Source organism: Colius striatus, chromosome 21, assembly GCF_028858725.1.
Source record: "Colius striatus isolate bColStr4 chromosome 21, bColStr4.1.hap1, whole genome shotgun sequence".
Classification (NCBI taxonomy): domain Eukaryota; kingdom Metazoa; phylum Chordata; class Aves; order Coliiformes; family Coliidae; genus Colius; species Colius striatus.
In genome coordinates, this window is record NC_084779.1 from 9,245,398 (window position 1) to 9,269,987 (window position 24,590).

Here is a 24,590-nt window from a genome sequence, read left to right on the forward strand (position 1 = left end):
GGTACCAGGAATGAGGCATGTTAGTTGCTTACTTGTACATGAACCTCACAGGCATAAATGGCTGATGTTCCAATAGTGAATTATTCTAGGGACTAGCTGGTATGTTTGCTGAATCCATTTCAACTCACTTCTTCCCTTTGAAGGTATTTGCTAAGGTATCCTGAATAGGTATCATTAGATACTCGGATTTGAGTGCATTGCCCTGTATAGATTTGTATGTCAACATGTGTTCTGGATAGAAGAGCTGCAATTTAATATATGAAGTATGTGCTCTGCAGCTGAAGCCCAGAGGTCTCCATACGTCAGTGCATGTCAGCATTGCCATTACAAGAAGATGTATGATCTCTCTTTATTTACTTATGATTATTACCGATCATCTTAACAAACAGGTTATCAATATCTGAAGTACAGAGGAAGTTCATTTATAATATCCTGTCAATATCAAGGTCATTTTTATAACTAAAAAGGGTCAAGAACAAAAGACAGAGGGATCATATACGAGCAAAGCTACCCATGCAATCCATTTACAGTGCTGCCAACAGCAGAGCTTTATCTGTTAACCAAAACATTGCACTTCACTCTTCAAGATGATTTTTTGCTGAGATTATAAATAGCTGTAGATACATTAAGTGATTGTGTTAGGTGGCTCTGTGGCAGATAAGATTTAGAGTTGATGACCCGAGGCTTCCATTCCACTGCTGTTTTCTCTGTGGTTAGAGTGAAGATGTAGCTGGTTTGCAGTTCAGAAGCACCTTGCTGTCAGAAGATCTTGTGTTTTGTTGAGCAGAAAGGCCTGCTAGGCACGTTCCCAGGTCTGAAGATGAACAAACTGAGTAAATCCAGATACAATTAAATACTTCAAACTTCTGATCTAATGCTTAGACTGTACACACTGCTCAGTGTTAGATACAGAGAGAAGTGTCCCTTTCCTCTTTCCAGAATCCAGTTTTATAGTTTGTCTTCAGGAAAAACAGAGTCCCAGGTGCTGTTTGGGAGGGTGTTTTAAAAAGAAAATCATGATTAATTTAAGCTTTTTCCCCCCTTGTGTACTGTGACATATTTCTTTTCTGGGAGGTGTTTAAAGAAGTGAGCAAAATACTAGACAAAAGATTTTCAGCCTCATTATTAAATAGGACTTATTCTTCTTTCCAGAACCTCTGTATGTTGTAAAAGGGAGATGTCCTGGCTGTGCACTTACTATGTGAATTACTATGTGTTTCTGCTCCAAGGTCCCTGAAGATCTCATTCTCTGTAGTCAGTCAACCCAGTTTTCTTCAGAGGAATAGTAAATAGATGGTTGCTAAAGGTGATGTTGGATTGCAGAAATGGCAAAAAGACTAGAGAGAAGTTAGATGGGGCAAGTCTGCATCTCTGACTTGGATCCAGGGAACACCTGTAATGAATGAAATACCTTTGCTTTAGCCAAGCTATGAAGTGCATTTCTCGTGCTCATTAGCGCTGGACTTTAAGAACCCGATAAGAATGCAATATAAAATCAAAGAGCCCCTGAAGACTGTGAGATTATATTTAATGCTCTGCTATCACCAGCCCCTGAGTGCTTGGCAACAGACACAGTGACATTTACTAATCAGTACCCTCTCTTATTTGTCTTGGCCGAAAGTCTCAAGTCTTCAGCTTATTGAAGTTCTTACAAATGCTCTCCATTAGGTTCTGTTTAACTTCCTGCTGTTTGCAGTTGAACTTGGTCACAATGTCGTGGAGCAGTTACGTCTTCACAAAGCAGCACAGAAGTTGTGATACCACGTGTGTAAATTGCACGTTTATTTTCCTTCTTGCAGTCTTTGTTCTTAAACCTATTCTTAATGTTTGACATTGGTTCAGTTTGACATTAACTCCCCCTGACATTTTCCCACACCTTTCTGGATGCACAGGAATTTGTTTGGTGTGATAAGAAGGTGCTGTTTCCTACTGACAGATGACTTCGGATGTTCCTTTCATTTGAACACCCTCTGCAATAACCTGTAACGATTCACAGAACCACAGAATCTTAAGGGTTGGGAGGGACCTTGAAAGATCATCCAGTGCAACCCCCTGCCAGAGCAGGACCTCTGTAAACTGCGTTTTGTTCTCCTGGAAGCTGGCAAACAGGAAAGATTCCTCCCTGAAGCCATCCAGGACAGGAAGCATGAGCAAGTGTAGAAGTGTTCCCTGTGGCAAGTCACCGGAAATTTTGGGCCATGATCCCTCCTAATTGTGACCATTTTTCACGCAGCCTTGGACCACCTTTCTTGTTCAGATTTTCAGCTGAAAAGTAAGTGGTTATGAAGTGGCTTGTGGAGTGCATGCCACGGCTTTGCAGGCTGTTACTGGTCCACAAACCACAGTTTGTCTGCTCTACAGTGTTTCCAATTGTGCAGGGGTTGCCCTTAGCAGTGAATAGTTGGTTTATTCTTTGTATTCTTTTCGGCCCTTGGCTTGTTTCTCGCCAGTCAGGGTAGGACTGTTCATCCTCCTTCACTCGCCAGCCAGGAAAGGAAGTTCCTCCTCACAGAAAAGAGCTTTCCCTCCTTTCCTCTTAATTCTGGGCACATTCATTTCAAATTCCCAAGGCAGGATATTGAAAGTTTCCTCAATGCTGCTTCACAGATTTACTTACTATAGAAAATGTAAACCTTTGTAAATTGTTGGCCAGAAAACAACATAAAATCCCCTCATTTAAAAAATACATCTAATGCCACAAATGCTGAAGTGCTGAAATGGCTTTCTGTGGCTTCCTTCTCCCTCTGGCTTTACTGTGGGAGAACATCATCTGTGTGGCTTAGCTATTGTAGGGTGGTTAGCTGGTGAGTTTTAAAGGGCTGTTCCAGCTCCTGAATGCAGTTTAAGGAGGTGCTTACCGTCGTCACCAGGGTGAGCTGTGCCCTCGATTCATCCTTTTCAAAACCTTGTCTTGCTCATCCTGCTCACTCTGAACTGCAGAGGAGGTGGAAGGCTTTGAACAGGCTTAATCTTGCAGTTTGTGCAGTGATGGGACAGTTCCCATCAGAACTCAAATGTCAGGAAAGAAACACCATGTAAACTTGGTGATCTCAGATGAGGATTGTGTGTATTTTATAGATATCTTCTTTAACAACGTGCTCATGTGGTTCTTCTGTCCTTGTGAACCCACATTCCTTTGAGGTCTGTTACCAACAGAGTTAATCTTGTATGTGCTTTTTAATCAACTCTTTTGGCCTATTTCAGCATGTAGAGCTTCTGACCTTTTCCATAGGTTCACCTTTGGGGCTCTTGGGATGATCATTGTAAAGGCATCCCTGGGCAAGGCTTTCCTAGCTGACTGGTGTTTTTATAAAGCCAAAAGCATCAAATATCAGAAATGGACGTTAGTCCTGACAGTGTTTGAGGAGCCTGGGAAGCTCAGGTGAAGGGTCTCTCTCTGCTGGAAGGTAAAACCAGCTATGCAGACTCCAGGTGCAAATGCTTACACAGAAGGCATCTGGATTAAAATTCATGTTAAACCAGCTCGTTCCCTGCCAGTACTCAAATAACATAATGAACTGGCTTAACACCCTGAATGCTTTTTGCAGAAGCTGTTGCATCTCGAAGCATTATTTGGCCACCCATATAACATTCATGCAGGGAAGAGAACTGATGGTTCCGTTTGTATTTTGGGCTTGATAGCTTTGGTGATAACAGATCAGGTTATTAATTATTCTTGTGTATTCAGTTGGGAGGCTCCACAGTCTGATAGTGAGGGCAAAAGGTTGAGAATCTTGCCACTGATTTAGCTTAGAACTTCAGGCAGCTCAGTCTGGGACCTCAATGTATAGCTTTTTCAAGTAGACGTTTTTCTTCTTCCACAGAGAGTTCCAAGCTTACAGAATTTACTGTTGAATGTTTTGCATATTGTATTGGTTCTGTGTGCTGAAGTTCTGTGGTATCCAGGGTAATGACTGTGGAAGGAGCTGCTGCAAAGTAGCAGTGAGTTTTTAGTAAGCAGGGTTTTATATATAAAGCCAAACTTCATGGAGGAACTAGAAAAGCAGCAGCTGTTGTGTGACAGTGTTACCTTTTGCACAAATCAGCTTTTTGGTTTCACCTGAGAACTGGCAAATTGTTAACAAACAAACCAACCCTTTCCTATTTGTGCATTTGCTGTTTGCAAGCTACAGAGCTGTTAAGGACAGAGTTGATTAGCTCCTTACTGCTGCAGCATTTGTCAATATAATGAGTAATGGCTTTTCATGTCTCAGCAAATAGTAACAATGAAAAATACTTCATGGGCTTCTTTTTGTAGAACTGTCCTTGGGCACTAGAGAGGGAGATTGTTACTGTGATATTTGCCAAATCCAGATAGAGACAGGCATGAAGTTGTAAGGGATCTCTGTACGTGTTAGAGCCAAGTGAGCCAACATGTACTTGCAGAGTTGAAAAGAAGATCCATTGTTTCATACCAGCCCCCGTATCCCGGCTCCAGCCTCTGCCAGAGCTCTGCGAGGAGGGTGGCCTGAGCACGGGCAGTTCTGTGCGGCTGAGCTGCTGCAGCACGGAGCAAGGCATCTGAATGGAGGTGGGAATGTCCTGATGCCCGAGAGGAGTTTGTCCCACAAGGTGCTTTGTGCTTCTGGCCTCCCTCCAGAAAAGTGCTTGTGTATGCAGATGTTTCTGTTTCTATTCATTTCACTGATACTACTCACTTAATACCTGGTAGGGCTGGAGCCAGTGCTCTCAGGACATGAAAGAATCAGGTGATAATGAAGAACAAGCTGCTGAAAGAACTGCTGTTGTCTGCATACCAGCTTCTGTAGAATCACTGGGCATTCACTTTTGTTTCCAGCTCAGAGCAGATGTGGAAATACTTGTAAAAACCAGGATTCACAGTGATCCAAGAGGAGTAGGTTCTGGTCTGTCGTCTTTGGCTCTAGGAGTTTTCTGAATGCATCAGGACATGCCTCTTTAAGTTTTGGAGGGGTTTTTGATTTTTTTTTTGAAGTGACAGTTTATCTGAGCTCAGGGAATGAATGGATAACGTTACTATTTACATAAGCTCATTGTGATCTGTCTCAGTAATGTAATCAAATTAGGGTTAACTGCAGCTGGAGAATGCCAGCTTGTAAACTGTTTTTCAAAAAGAATCACATGGTGTTGCTTGACATGTTTAGTATACATTCAGGGGGCTTTGCAAAAATTATAGCACATCCCCATCTAATGTAACTGAGTGAGGATTCTGTGCCACCAGTTCACCCAGTCCAGGAAATGAAACGCAGGGGAGTTCATCAGCAGTCGCAGGAGATACACCTCCATCCAGACTCCAAACAACACAGCCCCTCTGACGTGGCTGCCTCTGACATGTTGTCTTTCTTCTGGCTAAAATCAACATATCAGTTGATAGAAAAAGCATATGGTGTAAATTTTGAGTACATTTAGGAACATCTGTGTTAAGTGTGAAAGTGCAGCCCACTGTACACGTCAAGCACTATATTTAGTCTTAGGGCATTGGCGTAAGATGAAATCCAGCCTGAGCTAAAATTACCCAATGAGTAGATTTTCAAAGTATCTTTTGTTATTCTTACTAATAAACATCACATCTGGTCCTTACTTTCCCTCTTTCTCCCTTTCTCATTTAATTAGGAGGTGCTATTCACATCACAGCATTGCAGTCAGCAGGTTCTGCTTTTGCAGCAGGGCTGGCTTTGCCCCTCAGAGCCTTCAGCGTGCCAGCCTGCCTGACCTGACTTGGATTGACATCCTCTAGAAAGGCATTGCCTTTTCATTCCAAACTGGGAATGCAGAAGAAGAATTTAGAAATGTTCTCCACAACCAGGAAGGTTTCTGAAGGCTCTGTCAGAGGCCTGGAAGTGGTTTGGCAACGGGAGGTATTGGGTTCTGTCCTCTGCCCCTTACCACACACAATACACTCCCCACCCTGCCAAACAGCAAAACTATTCCAGCTCCTCACTGTCAGCCTGTTCTGCTGGCATGGGCAGACAGGAAATTCAGACACATTCAGGTTATGGGCCATGTCCAATCTAATGCAGAAAGTCTCTGGCAGAACTTAGCCCTGTACTGTTGCATTTTGGACATGGTCATCTTCCGTTTTTGAAGTCCAATGTAAGGAAAGGTGGAAAATACCATCTAAAAAGTGTTCCTGATCTCCCACTGCCACTAAAATATCTTTTCCCACATGTAAATATTCAGATAGTTTGAGTGTGGAGATGGTTCAATCCAAACTAAAATGCTTTGTGAAATTAGATGTTGTTTCCCCAGAAGTTCTGTAATAGAAGTGTCACTGTGTCACAAGGCAGCTGTTTTGAAGTATTCTGAACAAACAGGCAGGCAAACAGGCACTGATGCTTTCCTGGAGAAATGCCATTTCTGAATGTGTGTGAAATACTTTTTACAGAAATTCTGTTCTCTAAGAATTCTGAAATTTGGGATCTACCAATGAATTGAAGGGAAAAAAATACAACTTGAGAACTTGCCCCTTCGACACAAATCTATCCAAACCAACAAAAGGAAGCTTGTGTTGGCGTTTAGATTCAGACTCAGGAATTCCTGACTCTTAAGCCTGTTTATACAGGACTACACCACAGCCCAATTTGCACTTCATTTTAATTTTTTCCCTCCCTACATTTATGGTCCTGCTGAAGGAGTGGATTTTGCACTCTGAATGCACACACAGCCCCTTGTACTCAAAGATCTTTTTGCATATAATAATTACAGTTAAGTGTCTTCATTTGGAAGCAGCGGTGTTCCACGAAGGCTTTAAAGTCGTTTAGCATAGGTATGTTTATATTACAGCTCTGAAAGTTTCATGACCTAATTCTCAAAAGGCTTTGGAGGGTCTCTGGTGAGTCGGGAGTGCTCTGAGCAGTCAGCAGTTCCCGAGCAGCCTGGTGACATGGGGTCGGTGTTTGAGTGTTTCAGGGGGAGGTTTCAGCACGTGTATGTGCACACACAAGTGCAGGAGCACACAGATTGCTATTGCTCTGGTATTCATCTCTTGATCCTATTTGCTTTCAGCTACTTTCTTAACCGCAGTTTCAGTGTCTATTAGAGCTGTTGTAAAATACAGAATGGTTTGGGATTCTTGCTGTTTAAAACATGACCCGTTGTTATTACAGCTGAGCGGGGAGATATTTGCCAACATGTTAGAAATTTGTAAATGGGTTGATCTCAGCTGGGCATGGTCAGACTTTGTGCCAAATCCTCAGCTGCTGACATGCAACACAGCCTCCTTGGACGTTTTTAAGTAAGGTTTCTTTGCAACGTACAGCCATTCCCATTTTATCTTGGGATTCCTTGCATTTTGATCTCTGTCCTCGGAGCTTTCTTCTGCTCTTCTCTGGTAGCCAAAATACATTGCCTGGAAGTCCTGAGTACCTCGATCCCACCCTAGCACTTGAGTGTATGTTTAACCTCAGACATCTGAGATCCCCACTGAGGTCAGTGGAACTCCTTAACTACCCGGAGTCTGGCCGCTCGATCAAGGCCTTGTGCAGTGTGTTTATGCTGTTGGGGCTATTCAGCATGATATAAAGTTTAGGTACTTGACCTCCCTGAATGCCTGCTGACCTAGATCTAATCTGAGGTAGAACACAGCAGCATTTTAATGACTTGTGTCACCCCACCTCTATTGGGGGAGGGATTAAAGAGCTTCCTGAGCAGCTGCTGGAAGCGCTGAGGGTCTGAAGCATCCCGTGTCCTGATGCCAGTCAGTCCCTGCTGCTGGGATGCAGCTGCTGGTGTGCTGTGAGGTCCTTGGCTGAGCACCTGGCTACAGGAAGAGAGGGCATTCATGTTTGTGAGGTGAAAGATGCTCCAGTGTGGCACAGATCATCAGGCCTGCCCTGCCGCTGTGCCCCTGTCACCGTTCCTCTGGCTTGGCCTGCTGGCAGGGCGATCCGTGGCACTGGCTTTGGTCACCCACCCCGGAGGGCCTGGCTTTTGAGCAGCCCACAGGTCTCCATCCTCTCAGTGCCCATGTTCTACATCACCCGCCACGAGAGAAGGAAACACACGATCTCATCAGCCAACTCCAAAGAAATTATGTACAGAAGCTGCAGAAAACCTTCAAATGTGTGAGAGAATAGAGCAGTAGCTCTGGTATAAACCTTCCATCCAGCTTCTAAAATGCTTGAATTTTGTCCATCATTATTGTTGTTGTTATGATGATTATTTTAATATAACCTTCTTATCAGGGATTTTTTCTGTTTGTTTTTTTTTGTAGCAAATACTGACTGATGCTGAGGTGACCTCCCAAGAGGGCAACATCAAAAAGGTAGGACATGGATCAATCTTATGCAAGTTGTTTTTACTGTCTGGCTTTGCAATACAACGCGACACCTTTTATCTCTTCCTACTTTTGAACACAGGTGTGTGTTGCCATAATGTTGTAAAAGTTTGCCAATCTTTGCTGTTGCTTTTTTGGATTCAGTGTTGTGGTTCTGTTGGCATCCTTTTCTGTCTGGTTGTGAAAAAGAAAATAATAATTGGAAGGATTCCTTGATTCAGAGACAACACAAACTGTCACCAGTCCAAACTGCAAAACCTCATTTACCTCTTTTACAGTAAAAGAAAATGTTGGTCCTTTGTTAGAAAGTGCTAAATTTTCAGAGGTCACTTCACCAGGTAAATGTGGCTCATGGGATGTCCAAGGGAAAAGAGGACATACAGGAAAGGATAAAATCTAACCCCTGTGAGGCATTATTGGTGCTTTTCATCACGTTGTGATGCGTAAACTGCAATACTGACCAGAGAAAAATGTGTTCCAAATACAGCCCAGCTGTATAAATTTATTCATAGTAGCTGTGAGGCAGCCTCCACACTACAGACTTCAGTAGCCTGTCTGCTATTTTGGTTGGGGTTATTCTCAGTAACACTAAAATGCCATTCTTTCCATGGCTATCTATTGGTTAACAGCTTTACTGAAGTAAAGTGTTACAAGTCATACTTGATTATAACCTCTCTAGATGTCCAGAGTTAGTGTGTGCTTGCTGAAATAATGAGCTAGCTGTGATTCTTTTCATGTGCAATTGTCTTACGGTGGGTATTCACAGTCCTATTTGCAAAATACGAGTTTTAGAAAGTGGAAAATGTTTTCAATTGGAACTTGCTACAACTGCCTTTTTTACTCATCCATTTAGGTGAGCTTCAGTGCTGCTTAACTCCCAAAGCTAAAAGGAAACACTTGTTTCACTCTGCCAAACAAAGTGAAATATAATACTTGTCAGGCTCCAAAGTTAGTTTGGGAAAAGATATTTAGACACATGTCCTGTAGGTCCTGCTCTATTCTTGCCATGTTGAGAAAAAGAAGCTTTTCTTTCAGAAAGCCAGACTACCAATATGAAACATCCTTTGACCATCCAATGACCTTGTGGAGGACCTATCGCAATACTGCTGAACTTTTTACCTTGTTCATCTCCATAACTCATTTGGTGTTTGTCTCTGCCTCTGTGGGATCCTTTTGTCTGAACAGACATGGTGACAAGGTGGCAGCTTCTTATTATCACAAAGCACTTATCACAAGGATGAAGTAAATTCTCCATGGCTCACGACTGCTCAGCTATGTCTTTCTCAGTCTTTAATTACAACATCACAGAAAAATTCTGCATCCCTACCTTACAGAATCTACCCTAAAGAGAGCAGGCTTTGTATGAAGTGAGGGTAGAAGCAGACATTAGACTGGCAGCTTTATATGTTCCATGCATGGGGGGTTTGTATTTAAACTTCATCACTTTTATTTCAAAGGAGAATGCTGCAACAACTATAGGTCTTTGAAAAATACTATGTCCTTAAATATTTTCCTGTACAGCAGGTATAAAACTGGACAGTTATGATATTTGACAAGGGGAAAGGAGTGGCTTTCCACTTCTGTCTTTTAAATGCATTGTGGAGAAGCACTAGTGGGAGTTTATGAGGTGATAAATTTATTGAAGGATGGGCAGTAGGGTTTTACAGCTAGGGTAAAAAAGGTCAAAGCAGTAAGGTAAAGAGTTCAAGTCTAAACTTTATGGCTTGTGAAAAGACTACTGCTAGACAGCTTTTCAGTCAGAAGAAAATGAAAAATCAAGAATGAGAGATGATTCTGTACAATTTTCGTAGTATGTTAAATTGTGTGTAAGTAGTGCTCTAGCATTTTGCTCCAGTGGTACAAAACCCTCCTGGGAGAAGATTTCCAGCTTCACTAAATCATTCCGTTGTCATATCCATGAAGACACAATAGTTGAGATTTGACTTCAATTTATTCCTATTCCTTCAGAGATAGTTTGGTGGTGAGAAGGTGACTGAAGACAAATGTAACTGTAGTGGGTGGGCTGATTCAAAGTAGGCGAAAAGGAAGCCACAGCCAAACAGAGGGACCGTAATTTTCAGTGGGTCAGTTGACTGTCACAGGTTCAGAAGGGTAGCAGCAAGGACTAGAGAGAAAAGAAATCTCTAGAATGCAGAGAAAATCTGTAAACAGTAAAAATCAGCGGAGGGGAGGGAAGTGTGATAGCAGTGAGTGGTACAAGAAGATGCAGAGAAAGCAGTCTTGGCTTAAAAATTGACCCCAGTGTTATTTCTGGCATGAGGCTGCCAGGAAAAAAAGCTTTCTTATGTAACTTTTCATAAAGGAAAAGGCAGTGGAAAGTCTGGAGCTGCAGCGTGGCAGAGGCTGTTACCCTGGGTAATAAAGCAGACCTTCCTTTGGCCAGGAGCAAAAGGACGAGTATTTTCCTGCTGTGTCCAGCATTTTTCAGTTGGTGTTACTGTTCTTTCTGCTGGGATCACTAACACCAGAGAGCTGGTTGGTTTGTTAGTGGTTGTCTCACAAGAATTAAGATTCCCAGCAATCTTGTGAAAGGACAGATATCCAGGGTGGTTATTCCATGTGTGCTGTGCCAGAGCCTAAAACGTGGTGTACTCCTAACAGGTTTTCTTGTCTACTCAATTGGCATAAATACACATCATCTCCTCGTCCCGTTTGTTTCGCTTTAAATGATGATGTGACAGTAATGCTGAAGCAGGAGATTTCCTTTTTCTGGTGAACTGAATGCATACATTCAGAGATGTGCACAGATACTGAAGTTATACCTGTGGCTCTATTGTCCCATATTCCCAAATGTCTTTTTTTCCAAGCAGTCTTCCTACAGTCTGTTTATTTTGCTTAGAGAGCAGCTCACGTGTTCTCTCATTCTGAGTTTTCTAACCTTCTCCCCTGCATTGAATACATTGAAAAAATGGCTTCTTACCATTTATCTTCATTGTCATTTTGATTTAACTTTGGGAGGGAGATGAAGGATTTAGACTTCCTCCAGCAGGAACAAGGCCAGTGTCCATTACAAGACTTTTTTTCCCCCTTTTCCCAAGGATCAATGCCAGGTGTATTTATCTCTCCTCTAAAAGTCACTTTGGATGATGCTTTGAGAATCACATTGAAGGAGGCTCTGTGTGTAGAGCTCCTGGCCAACCTCCTCTGGATGGGCTGTTTTTCTGACTGTGGTGACAAGAGACCTCAGGGACTTCTCTCTTCAGTAGACTCTCTATTTAGTTTCTGTTTACTTAGAGGGAATAGCCGGAGGGGCTACTGGAGAGAAAACATCTGTGGGAGATAATCTATAGAGTTATCTATCTATCACTCTTGTCGACCCTGTCTCCCTTGAGAGCAAGCTGAGAGACTTGTAATAAAAAGGCATCTCTGAAGAGGCTTTAGGGACAAATAAAGAGACATGTTAAGGGCCAGCTGAAAAAGGATAGAAGACATTATTAAAGCTCAATAGCTGTCTTATCAAAATCCAATAGGATAGGCATTTGGCAAAAGGCTTTAAATTTATTCTTTGACTTTCTTGAGAGCTTGAATTTATCCATTAACAAGAATGTAGCACAGAGGGAGCGGGAGATGCTATCAGCTTCAAAAGAGTGGGATTCAATCTGGTATTGTACAAAACACAACAACAGAAACTGAAAACAAACCCAGGTTTTCTCCCTACTTTGGCTGTTTCCATACTTACATTGCAAAATACTAGAAGCTGGCAATATGATCCTGATGACACTATAAACTATGAGTAGTTTATTCTCCTAAACTGCTTAGATGTTTAAAAATCTTAATTTACTCTTAAAAATGTGGGTGAGGTTAGAAACCTTGACCTCTCCAAAAGCATCAAGTAGTAAACAAGAAAGCTGGGTAGGTGAAAAGCTTTTATTCCTAAAACAAAAGTAAAAGCCAATGAGTGTTTTGTTATTGCAGATGCAAAGTGAGATAGGGCCATAAATCTCTCTAGGTTTATTATTATATACAAAACGCTACAGGTCACAAGAACCATCTGATACTTCAGAAACACATTGTTCACACAAGATGATTGATTGATAATTATGATAATTTGCAAAATGATTATTTGGGTATTATAACCATAGTTTGTCCCCCTGGATTGCTGTGAAGACATTTTCTATATCATGGGCCGTCAGAAATGGCCTCTGGCAACAAGGGATATGGAAAGGTCTGGTGGGGCTCTCCCAGTGGGATCTGTAGGGCTGATGAATGATGACCCAGAGGAGTAAGAAATCAGACTTCAATAAGCAGTCAGGAAGGTAGTTAGAGAAGAGCAAGGGAACTGTTAACTGTCTTTTGTGGAGCAATTACGAGCTGGGCCATACACCCTCAGGCCTGAGCACAGTCTGTCATTATATTATATGTGACTGACCGAGTGATTTTCGCTGGAGCTGTTTAAAGTTCTTGGATTTGCAGCACTTTGCACAAAATGCATTTGTGTGTCTGTATTTAATCTATCTAATGAATGTATTTATTATCTATAGCTAAAAAACTGTGCTCTAAAACTGTTCACAAAGATTTGCAAATGCAAGTTTCAGCGATATTTCTTCATCTTTCAGTTCTGTACGTTGAAGGATCAACCCCCCAGTATTAGTGGGGCTCTTCCTGCTTCATTTACACTATTAAGCTGGCTGAATTATTTCTAGAATATCACCTGCATTTGTGTGCTTAAATTCAGCTTAAAAGAAAGCTTACAAAAGGTACCAGCTATGGAGAGCTTGGAGACAGCACTGCAGTGTGACCAGAGGGAGGTTAATCTGCCTCGCCAGCCCCTGTGAGATTGTGTAGCCATACCCAGTTATCATCGTTATCATCGTCCAGTTTCAGCATGATCACTGCCTTACAGTTACTGCTTCAGAGAGAGCTTTAATTTGCTTGTTTTAAACGTTGTATCTTTATGAAATGAAGGTATGTTTAGCTGCCACAAACAGAGGCAGCTTTGAGTTGATTTTTATAATCTTTTCTTGAATAGACTTGCGTCATTCCAATAAGCCCTGGACAAAAGAGTGGACAGTTGTCTGAGAGTCTTTCTTATAACATTTCTCTCTTTCCATTGTTAGAGAGCTGCTAATAAAAGAACCAGGAGTCCATTAATTCAGTGAATGAACATATAGTAAAGTCAGTTCCCTCTTGAGAACAATAATGTTGCGGTCAGCTTAGGTTTCCATGGAAACTAAGTACTTCTCAGAAGTTTGCATCCTTGATTTTGCTGAAATGAAGCATGTAAAGTAAAAAAAGGTGTAAGGCTTGCACAGAGGAGTTGTGGAAGAAAGTGGTGGTTAAATTATTTTGCAGGAATAACACTGAACATTTAATTGTTGTGGTACAGATATTTGGGCTCGGTTGCATTTTGTGTCTGTGTGTGTGTTTATATGACAAATGATTCCATAAAGAGGTCTCGGGAGGGTTTGAACCCATAAATCAGGCCAAGTTAAGAAGACTAGCAGTGGTGAAGTTTGCTCTCTCCACGTCTCCAGTACATTTGCATCAGCTGTAGCTCCCAAGAGGTGAAGAGCCTGGCTCAGCACAGGTCTCCTGTGCCAGCAGTTCCCATGGTATGGATGGGTAGGGTGGTTCATGACAAGGCACCAAGTTCTCTGCTGGCAAGTTAATGCAAAGGATGGAGACAGTGTGAACGCCTTTTGTAAATTAGGTTGCTGCTTTTCCTTCCACTCTGGGTGAGTTCATACTTAAATCACTACAGCCACCAGTGTAAACCAAGGAGCAAGGACACTGGTTTGTTCTTTTGGTGCTAAATTATAAGCCTCTGTCTTATTTTCCTGAATGAGTGAATTGCTGGAGCTGAGAGGGAAGGGTCCAAAACGTATTTCTGAGCTATTTATACACATTGTTCCCAGTGACATGCACCTCGAACGTATCTCTGAAGATAAAAGTGTCCATTTGACTTTAAGTATAGACAGTTATGAGAGGTCACCTTGTCTTTGTAGAATGCATCTCAGACACAAACATGCAGACTTTATAGTGGCCTCAAGTTAATAACATCACCAGCTACACTTTTTTGGAAGTGAGAAGGCAGGAGACTATTCCCTTGATAAAACAAACCAGCCCACTCACATTGGTTTGGATCTGCTGTGTCTCTGAATGGGAAGTGTGAGTAGCAGAGTCAAGTCCAACTTGTTTAACCCCTGTGCCCGACTAGCGGTCTGCTTGAGGGGGTAAAAAGCCCAAACCACTCCACTAGTAATTAATAGTGCCAGAGTCATGTTTCAGCATCAGGGCAACCTCATCTCATTAGGACAGCAGTGGTAATTCATTAGGTAGCTGGCCAAGGAATTAATTCTGTTCCATTTTTTGGTAAATGCCTTCTGCTGTGTGGATGAGCAGGGACAGAGCAGCGTGTTCCCCGGCTCAGCCTGACGGTCCCGGTGCCGTGCGGTGGCTGACTCACCTGGCTGGCAAGGTCAAGCAGTTCTGCACAACAGTGTGAATAAAGACTTAAGTCAGTTATGCTAAAGAAGGTTGCAAATGTAAGATTCATAAACTTTTTTCGAGCTAGGTGCTTCCTAAGAAGCCCAAAGCCCACATGTCCCAGCTCCCAGAGCTCGCTCGCTCTGCTTTGTGTTTGTGAAAACATTCCCAAGCACACCCTAACAGCTTCCCCACCTTCCTCACAGTCCTGCTGCTCTCTTGGTGTGTACACAGCATGAATTTCAGTGATTCCCTGGTGAAAAAACACAGGTAGTATCATATGTGAAGTCAAAAACCTGCCACGTACGTGTTTATTCATCTGAACCAGGGTTTGGTTTGATTGTTTGCTTGTCTTTGAGCACATACTCTTTTTTTCTGCTAACAAAACGGGCTGCAAGCTGAAAGGGCAGCATTTACGTGCCTCCTGGAAGACGATTACTAGTGAAATAATATTCTGGATGATTAGGAGGTATTACAGCCTCTACTCAGTTTAAAAATGCCAGAATGCCCCAGAGATCCCCATGAATCTGCTGCCAGCCGGCCCCTGTCAGAGCTGAAGGCAGCACTGTCTGGAGCCCAAAATCAACTTCAGGAAGGTCATGTGAAAGAAAATCCTCAGTCATCAGGAAGCCCTTGGCCTCGTGGCCTTTCTGACATTTTCTGACAAACCTTAAATCACCAGAGTAGACAAAACATCACAAATTTTGGAATGATAGCCTCTGGGATTTAAAAACTGTATGTCAAGTTGGAAGGTAACCCCCAGCTCAGTCCGTGCTGGATGCAGAGGGTGAGCGTGCCAGGAGGGGTTCCTGGGATTAGGTCTGGGTTCAGAACCAGCCGTGGGATGGGCTGGGAGCGCGAGGAGGCTGCAGCCAGCGGAGGAGGGAGCTGCAAGCACAAGGGTGTGTGTGTTGCCACCAGTTTATTTACACAGTGCTGGGAATATACATCAGTGTGGTGAGAATAGATTGCACTGAGGAGGACAGGTTTCTGTTCCAGAGTGAAATTTGGAATCAGGATTTATTGTATACATTACATACGTTATAGAAGCCAGATGGTTCTATTAATATAATCTGTGATCTTGAGGCGTGTGCAGTATTGGGTTAATCACATCATGCAGCTGTTAAAGAGAATATATATCAGGTAGGAGGCCTATTAGAGCTCACTAGCTAAAAAGGAAAACCTGGACAGTAATTGGGGAGGAAAGAAAGGGGTGTGGGAGGGTGAATAACAGGGAAAGTGACTTGAAGTTGGCTCCTAGCACCTATGGGAAAACCAAAAAATAGGAACTGGATGATAGTGACCTGTAATTAAATATATATATATATATATTTATCATAGCAAGTAAAAAATATGCTTTTATTCTTTTTTTGGTCATATTTTGCTCAGGAAATACATCAAAGATTTACAAAGCAGTAGAGGTGTGAGTGCTGTCCCATGCACCTTCCAGGAGTGCAGTATATTTTGGTGATGCCAGTTGGATGGGGTTTTAGATTAGATGAGGTTTTATGGGATTATAAAATATGTGTTCTGAAAAAAAAGCCTGAATTTATTTTTCATAGGGCAGTTTTGTCAGAAATATAATTACCAGCAACCAGCTCCTCAGTGATACTCAGCAGTACCTTCTTGTACCTTCCATACCCATGGAAATTCAACATGCAATAGCAACACTTTGTAAGCAAACTGAGTTCTTTGCCCTTTGTGGTAGATACAGCACGAGGGAGTGCTGTGTGCTAAAACCCACAAGATAAAAACATTGGGGAGTAAAGAGAAAGTTTTGGCTTCCCATCTTAATGACTGTCCTCACATGTTTTTTATTCAGTATGGATGTTTCTTTTAACAGCATCAGGAGTTTCCAAACCTTTATTTGATTTTGAGTTGGGCCAGAAGTTTCTCACTTAAACCCGAGTTGTACTTTCAGATTATCTCTTTTAACTTCTGATAAATGTTCATTTCTCTGAATACTTTGATTTAATCAAATTGTAACTTTTAAAGAAGATCGTGTTGGGTTGGGAAATGTACAGTCAACTCTAGTCTGAGCCTAATTTCTATCTACAATAACAGTAGCATTTATGTAGGATTTAAACTGATGGGGACTCGCCAAGTTCAGAGTCCAAAATCCACTGCATGCTGATTCAGAGACACAGGAGCTTGCAGGGCTGATTTTGTCCTTCCCAAGGAGGAGATAAAGAAGCAGTTGAGGAAATTGCACTGTGTCCAAGATTCTGCACTGGCATCATTCATTTTCAGACCTACCAATTCAGTTGGTGTCAGATCACTACCCTGAGCCGCTGGTAATGCACACAGCAAGGCTGCACAGTAAGAAAAAAAAAGTAGCAGTAGAGGAACCTAAATTAAGTGCTTCAGTCCTCACTTCTTTGGAGTAGGTTTTCCTCATGTTTCTTTGTAGACTTAATGTGTCCTGTAACTGAAATTAAGGGTTCTTCTGCCGTGTTGAGGCAACATATCTCCTAATCCCATGAGTGAGGTGATTATTTTAGGGGTCTGGCCTCAGAGAAGAGTGGGTTTAGCTTGCTCGTGAGCATTTTTCCAGATCATTAATAATTACTGTAGAGATAGTTTTGCATATCTTCTGTCAGAACATTTTAGACTCTGCTTGGTGCAATAATTCTTTCTGTTCCAGAAGAATAAATCATGAATCCTAAAGGAATTGTTTCTCTTAATTCTCTCAGCTTGTGGCCCTGAGAAGAAAACTATCTCTACCTTATGTGCAGTCTGGTGGAAACTCTGGAAGTTTACATAAGTGCTGTTGCAGCCAGGTAGTGTTTATGACACTGCTGAAGTGGGATCATTCTTCTTTCCTTAAAAATTACATTTAAAAATTAATCAAGAGACGTTTTCATGTTCCCCCTTGCAATTGCATACATTAATGTATGAAACCAGAAAAGTATTGCCTTTCACTCTTCACCCACTACCAGTAATGTCTGCTTAACTTTTCGTCTCTTGCTGTGACATCTGTGCCCAGGAATAGCTTGGGGCTGCCCGAGGAGTTGCATTGGCGAGCTGAAGCAGTCACTTACTCAGCTGCTGCTGCCTTGAAGTGGGGATTAATAATTCTCCTTGTCACGGGGATCCTAAAAAAGGTGAATCCTGAACAACTTGTGGAAGGAGTTCACATATGATGAGGCCCAGGTTGCCTTGTAAATCCATGTACTAAGAAAAACAGAGTCTTCTGAGACACTCGGCTCTACTTCAGTCTGTCTCGCGTTATAGTGGTCGTTATTCTGACATCATTCCTTTTCTGTTAGCTCATATGCTTAACATGGGTGGTTGTTTCTTTTTCACCCTAATTCATGGTAGGAACAGAGGTCTGGATCAATCATCTTGGGTTATTTGGTCAGTGGCCTGCAGTAAGGATTGTAGAGTCTTAGTAGATTGTGCCCCCCTTAAATAAGATAATTTCTTTCAGGCTTTTTGTCTTCTGATGCCTTGGATGTGTCTTCTCAGCTCCAATGTAAATTTATTCCTGGCAGTTTATATTTGCTGGTCCTTTTGCCAATAAAAACTTCTAATTTGAATGGTATCCCATCTTCCATGAATTAAGGAGCAAGGACTTTTGGATTGTTCCATAACCCCAAATGTAGATATGCTTGACACAATGAGCAGATTTTACAAAAGGACTAGGTGGTTGGTAAATGGTAAATATTATGAATAGAATATGCCAGTGATTGTTAGAAAAAGGGATGGATAATGAAAAACTGCCTGCTGTCAACACTGGTACGTTTGGCCTCTGCCTCCAAGTGCCTTCAGATGGATGCAGTCCTGCACAGATCTGTTCAACCGACTGGAAACATTTGCATTTACTGCAGTGATACTATGCCAGAGGAAAACCCTTCACATTTTTAGGCTTTGCAGAGAGAGAATATCATTTTCAGATACGTGTTTAGTGTCAATCAGAAGCTGTGCTGGACTCTGGATAGGAGAAGTTTCTGTTCATCTCATTCACCATATTCCGCATCTGCGCTTGTTCTGTTAGTGGTGTGCTTTTTGTACTCTCTTTCTGGGATGCTTAAATGTGTCAAACACTGCATTATAATGGCCATGTGTTTGATAACTATCTTTCCCCCTTGTGAATAACCATACCCCTCTCTCTTTACACAGCCACAATTTGCCTTTGTTAGGAGCTCTTCTTCCTTCAGTTTGTTTTCACTCGCATGAAACCCTTCACCTGCAATTCCTGTGCTTACACAGTGCTCCCACTTTTCATGCTGATACAGCACACTCAATTTTTTGTCTGATTTTTCTTTAAATGTCTGCCTTTCTTTAAAAAAAAAGAGAAAGGAAAAAAAAACCCCTGAGCATCTTAATTTGTGGGTCAGAACTGCAAAGGCAGCGTTGTGGCAGAGGGAAAGGCTCTGAAAGAAACTTTAAATAAATAAATTCAGTCTGATGGTGCTTCTACTGGAAAATTTCTCTAAGATAAGCAGATGTCATCCTATAAAATAAACAACCAGAGCTAGAATTCATATTCTGCATTAACCTGAAGGGTGATCATCTGTATCACACTTCCATCAGAATAGGATGAGCAGAAGCCAGCCTTGTAGCGAGGAAGATTCGGGTTAGATGCTAAGAAAAATGAAATACTGGAATAGTTTAGTACCAGAGTGGGCTCTCTGGGGAGGAGATAAAATATTTGCCACTGAAAGCTCTTAAGAGATTTAGACAAATACCTGCCAGGCTGGACTAGATATACACAATCCTGCATTAGAATAAGGGATAGCCTCGATGAGTTCCTGAGATCCTTTCTAGCCTCACGGGTTTTTCTGGTGCTTATAAGTTTATCTTGTTAATCAGTGTGAAAGCAAGTCATGGAGTGAAGGAGGCAGGGGGACTGAACTGGCCTTTCCTTCTCTGGGTAGGCTGCATGGGCAGGCTGAAGCATACCAAAAATATGAGATGAGGGCACTGAATGCTTTTCCTTTTTTTTGCTTTTCTTTAATGGTGCCTGGTGAGTTTTGTGCTCTTTGTTTTCAGTATTTATCAGTCAAAGCATTTTTCTTCATTTTCAAGTGGATTTTGTGCTCAGGAGAACTGGCAGGTTGAGAGAAAATTGATCTGAAGGGCTGAAAGTTACCCAATAAACTCTGATATAGTAGAGTTTCCTCATATGGAAACGAATTGATCCAAATTCTAAAGCACCTGAAAAATAGAAAGCCAGAGAAAAAGAAAACGAAGAAGAAAAAGAAAGAAAGAAAAACCCCTAGTATTTGTAACTAAGGCAGTTCAGAATGAAGATAATAAGGAAAACCAAGGCTGCTGGCATATGGAATAGCAGATGCAGTAAGGGATAGCAAACTAATGTGTTATGCTTTTATAAAGAAGATTTAAGGTGTCAAAATATTTTTTCTGTTTCAACATGGAAGTTATTTGTCCTTGTGGCTGACATTGCTGAGTTTCTATGTATCATTGCAATGGGTGGAAACATCTTTTAACTGCCAGACAGCACTTACCGATAAGCCCGCCAATTAATAATGTTGATTTGAAAAGCCCAAGAATAGGTGAGAAAGCAAAGTCCTTTGGTAAGTCATATTTGCACAGTATTAAGAGTCCCCTTTTACCTGATCTAGTAAACATGGTATTAGGAACTCCGGGCTATTGAAAAGTTGAGAGACTATAATGATATGTGTAACTGATAATTGCCACTCCTAACTATTCAGCACCCACTTATCATGCCTTTTGTACATACATACCTTTTAAACAGACAGCTTCTGGCATATGTATTTCTCCTTCCTAAATACTGATGGGGTGATTTTTTTTCCTGATACATTGACCTGCTTTATCAAAGAAGTAAAGGTAGAAGAGGAATCAGCATTTCCTTCAAAGTTGGTGGCCCTCAAGCTATAGACTTTACGTTAGGTCTGGATGTGCAAACATCAGCCCTCTGTTTGCTCAGCTGATGCCATAGTCTTCTCTTACTGCATTGTTGTACAGGCTCAAAGGACAAGATGAATGCGGTTTCTGATGAAGACAGAAAGTGATTTAAATCTATAAGCAAATGCAAAAGCAGTTCACTGAGGTAATTGTAACTAATTCCACACAGCCACCGCTTGTTACGTTTGGTCTATGGCCTGAACCCGCTCAGGCTCGAGCAGCAGAAATACTAAAGATGTAAGATAGTGACAGACAGAGCTGCTCTGAATCAGGAGGCAGGCTTGAGCAGAGTAGAAGTTGTCAACTGGCAACAGAATGTACTCTATCATCTGTATCCCTGTATGTTCCTGTGCTCTTAAGCAGGCATGGAAATGGAATTAATTAGAAGTAGATGAAGCTTTTTGATTAAAGGGCTTATTTGTTGCCTAGACCTATGTGTAGGTATAGAAATGCAATTAGTTTGAGAGTGCCATTAGCAGTGTCAGAGACCAGAAGTAATAGAGCTTAACCCTCACAAGAGCTGCACTGTAAGGCTGTGTGTAGTTTTGATCCCTCAGCACAGGACGTGTGCTACACTAGAAGAACCGTTTTCTACCTCTTAACTCTTTCTGTGGAGTAATTTCCAGCAAGAGCCATCCTGTTCTGGGAAAGTACACATAGTGCCAGCTCTTTCCTTCCTGCAATAGACAGGCTTGAGAACAAGAAGTACGTCAAAGGCTTTCTTTAAAATATGCAAAATACATCATCAGCTTTCAAAAGCCCCTTGGAAATAGAGCTCTGAGGATCCCACGAGGAAGGGACCTACTTCAGTGTCCGTTCTGTGTCGCTGACCTGTAGCTATTTGGTGTGAGACAGTCAGGTTATGGTACCCATAGGATTATAAAGAAGTCTTTCAAAAGCGACAGGGCTTGTGCTGCCTTCAGCAGTTTCACTTTATCAGTTGCTGCCTAAGTTCACGTAGATCCTGTTAGAACTTATCTGCGTTTCTGGTCAGAGTGTGGACTTTGGATGCATCTGTGATCAGTTTGAGTGTGGCACAGTCTTTGTGCTGTGTCTTCCTAGGTCTGCAGGGTATGAAGAGGGGAAGGTTGACTGAGTGTCACCAGGGCCAGGGTTTAACCTGAGTCACCTGAGTGACTTTTGAGGTTCAGGATTTCTGCCTGATACATTGCATGTTATCTTTGATGAAAACACCATTGTCTTGAATGCTGTAGTGTAAGTATTTGTGAGCCACAGCCATGGAATACTTGAGCCTGTTCTGGGGAGAAATACCAATGTATGTGGCACCCATCGTATGAGGAAAAAGTTCACCAACATCGGTCCAGGTTGGAACAAACCCATCCTTAATCATCATAAATTTACATTATATATCTGTTCTTTCCCTTGAGAAAGTGCCTTACTTGAGATGAAAAGAAATGCACTTCATATTTCAGCTGATAATGAGAAGTTAATAAAATTGGGATTTTGTGCAATGCAGGACCTCTGACATCTTAATCTTTATTAAAGAGACTTAAACTACCAGGAACTGCTGGTGCTGACTGGCACAGCCAGACTCAAGAAACACCAGGAGAGACTGGTCAAATGAACTGTTAAACAACTCTTCCTAATCCATCAGGAAGAAACAATAAGTCCTGGAAACATCTATTTACCATGCATCAATCACGCTTACCTAAGCAATTTCTAAGTAATTATACTTCTGTTGTGTGGTTCCTGAGAGGACGAGTGCAAGTGAGAGATTTGCTTTATTAAAACAATAAAAATAATGACTTTGTTGACATCTCAAATGTTTCACTTTCTGACAAGGCAGGAATTTTGCTGGACATAACCTCTGCTGATTGTTGTGGTGAAATCCAATCTGGAATTCAAATAGCTACTTTTCCTTTCTAAAAGCCTGACAAAAGGAGGGGTTTACAGTGTGGGAGTGGTAGAGGTTTTGTCTGTTGAATTTTGCTAAGTCAGTAAAAGAAGCGTTTGGATCAGCTCGCCAGGATGTGACCCATGGGAAGGCAATATTTTGGAGGTGGAGAATAAGAGTTGATCTTTGCTGCAGTAAAAGCTTATTGCTTTTTTATCTTTCTTTTGTTTTCTTGCTTGATTTTATCCAAAGGCATCCACAGAGGTGCAGAGAGAGATGCACTTCTGAAAGAGACTCTGATGGTCTCCAGAGCAGAACAAGTTGTATACATCCTGCTCTTCCTGGTACCGAATATTTAAAGGTTTTGCTTGTATTTTTCCTGATGAATACAACATTCTAGGCTAATAGATAAATTAATGAAGAACAGTTTATATCTTCATTTTAAGTAGCTCTACAAATATAGTATCTTGTGTCTTGTTGACTTTTGATGTTTGAACACTGTGGAGTTATAAAAGCATAAATATATATATATGTGTGTGTTTTACAAACCCATCATTGTGTGGGGCTTTGAAATGTGGTTTTCTAATCCACTCAGAGAAAGGGGAGGGATAGAGTCTTTGTCAGTATCCAAGCAATTAGGATAATTAAAAAAGAAAGCTTATTGGGTAAACATGCTCCTAGATTGTGACCTCTTAATTAATGGACTACAGGGAGAAATTACAGCAGTGGCAAGATAATTAACACATGCATTTAAAAAGAACTGTTAGACAAGGGTATTATAGGATAGTAAGACACAGATTTGAATCACCGAAGGACTATGGAGGTGAACAAACACAGTTGAACAAGACAAGATTTGCATGTATGAGTGCCCCAGCACACAAGGGGGAACAGATTAGGTTAACTTTGGTATCATGTCCATGACTCTTTTAGTCCCACGTTCCCTTCAGTGAAGTATGTTAGAAGTCCTGATTTTTGGTATGATCTCCACGGAGAGGAACTCTGCCATTTCTAATAATAATGACTATTGCTAGTAGAGTATTGGAAACCTTCTTGCTCTCCTTACTAGGAATGTTGACAGCCAGCTCTCAGCATCAGGGATGCAGCACGGGACATGATGATAGAGGCTGAGGGGGCATCACAGGAGGTATCTGACCAAGGTTGTTCTGTGGCATCTGGCACATGTCTCCCTGATTTTATTGTTCTTACTGATTCTAACAGTTCCAGTGAATACTTTGAAAGCTCTGTCAGTTATTAAAAGAAAATTGAAAAACTTAGGAACCAGATGGGTACATTTAGAAGCATTTAGAAATACATGTTCTGTATTTCCAGGAGACAAAATGAAATCTCGTGTCACGTCCAGTTCTCTGGATTTTAAAAGATCTTCAATGCTGCAACATCACAGACATTACGTATATTTTTCTCTCCTTTCATCTCCATGATGAGACATCTATTTAATTTGAAACTTCCAATACATTTCTGAAGAAGATAGACTGGAAAAAACCCTTCCATGTTTTGTCACGTGCCCCTGTGTGTAGGTAGGTGTGCACTGTTTGTCTCCTTCCAGAGAAGGCTGACTGTGGAGATGGGCTGCCACGGAACTCCTGATACCATCCGTGGGGCACAGAGGAGAAACTCTGATCACAGCCAGACTGTGGGAATTTCATAGGGTTTTGGTATGCCCAAGTACCTTATAGCTGGTGACTGAAAGGAAGCAGATTATGATATGCTTGGTTGTAGTAAGCATTTGGGAAAGTGGAGATGTTGTTGAGGATAAAAGTTATCATATTGCTAAACCAAACAAAGCAGGGCAGCGTCTGGCTGCTTGTGCAGTGGTTGGAAGCAAAGTGCAGGAACTGGCAAACTTCATGTGAAAAAGCAAAGTGTGATTTGTAGAGTTTGGGTCACGTGTGCTCTTGGGTCCCAAAGTCATCTCCCCCACTGTGGAACTGGCTCAGCCAAACAAGCTGAAGTACCCAAACCAGACATGATTGGTTTGGTTTGCCACCTTCTGTCACTAAAATGGTCTCATTTTTCATAGTTGCAGAGCAAGGCCGTGCAGGTTACTGAGTGGGGTTTCTCAGGCCTCTTGTCTTTATATACAAACAAGTAATTTGCACCCAAAATGATGGAACAGCTTAGGTA

The 24,590-nt window shown here is 41.7% G+C and overlaps 1 protein-coding gene across 4 annotated transcripts in view; it reads left to right on the top strand.

The window, feature by feature from the left end:
* PRDM16 (PR/SET domain 16) overlaps positions 1–24,590 on the top strand; it is a 294,011-nt gene that overhangs the window by 153,936 nt on the left and 115,485 nt on the right. For all 4 annotated transcript variants that reach the window (XM_062012812.1, XM_062012813.1, XM_062012815.1 and 1 more), the window contains exon 3: positions 8,192–8,242. In XM_062012812.1, coding sequence (XP_061868796.1) covers positions 8,192–8,242 — 51 coding nt within the window. The remainder of the gene's footprint in view (positions 1–8,191; positions 8,243–24,590) is intronic.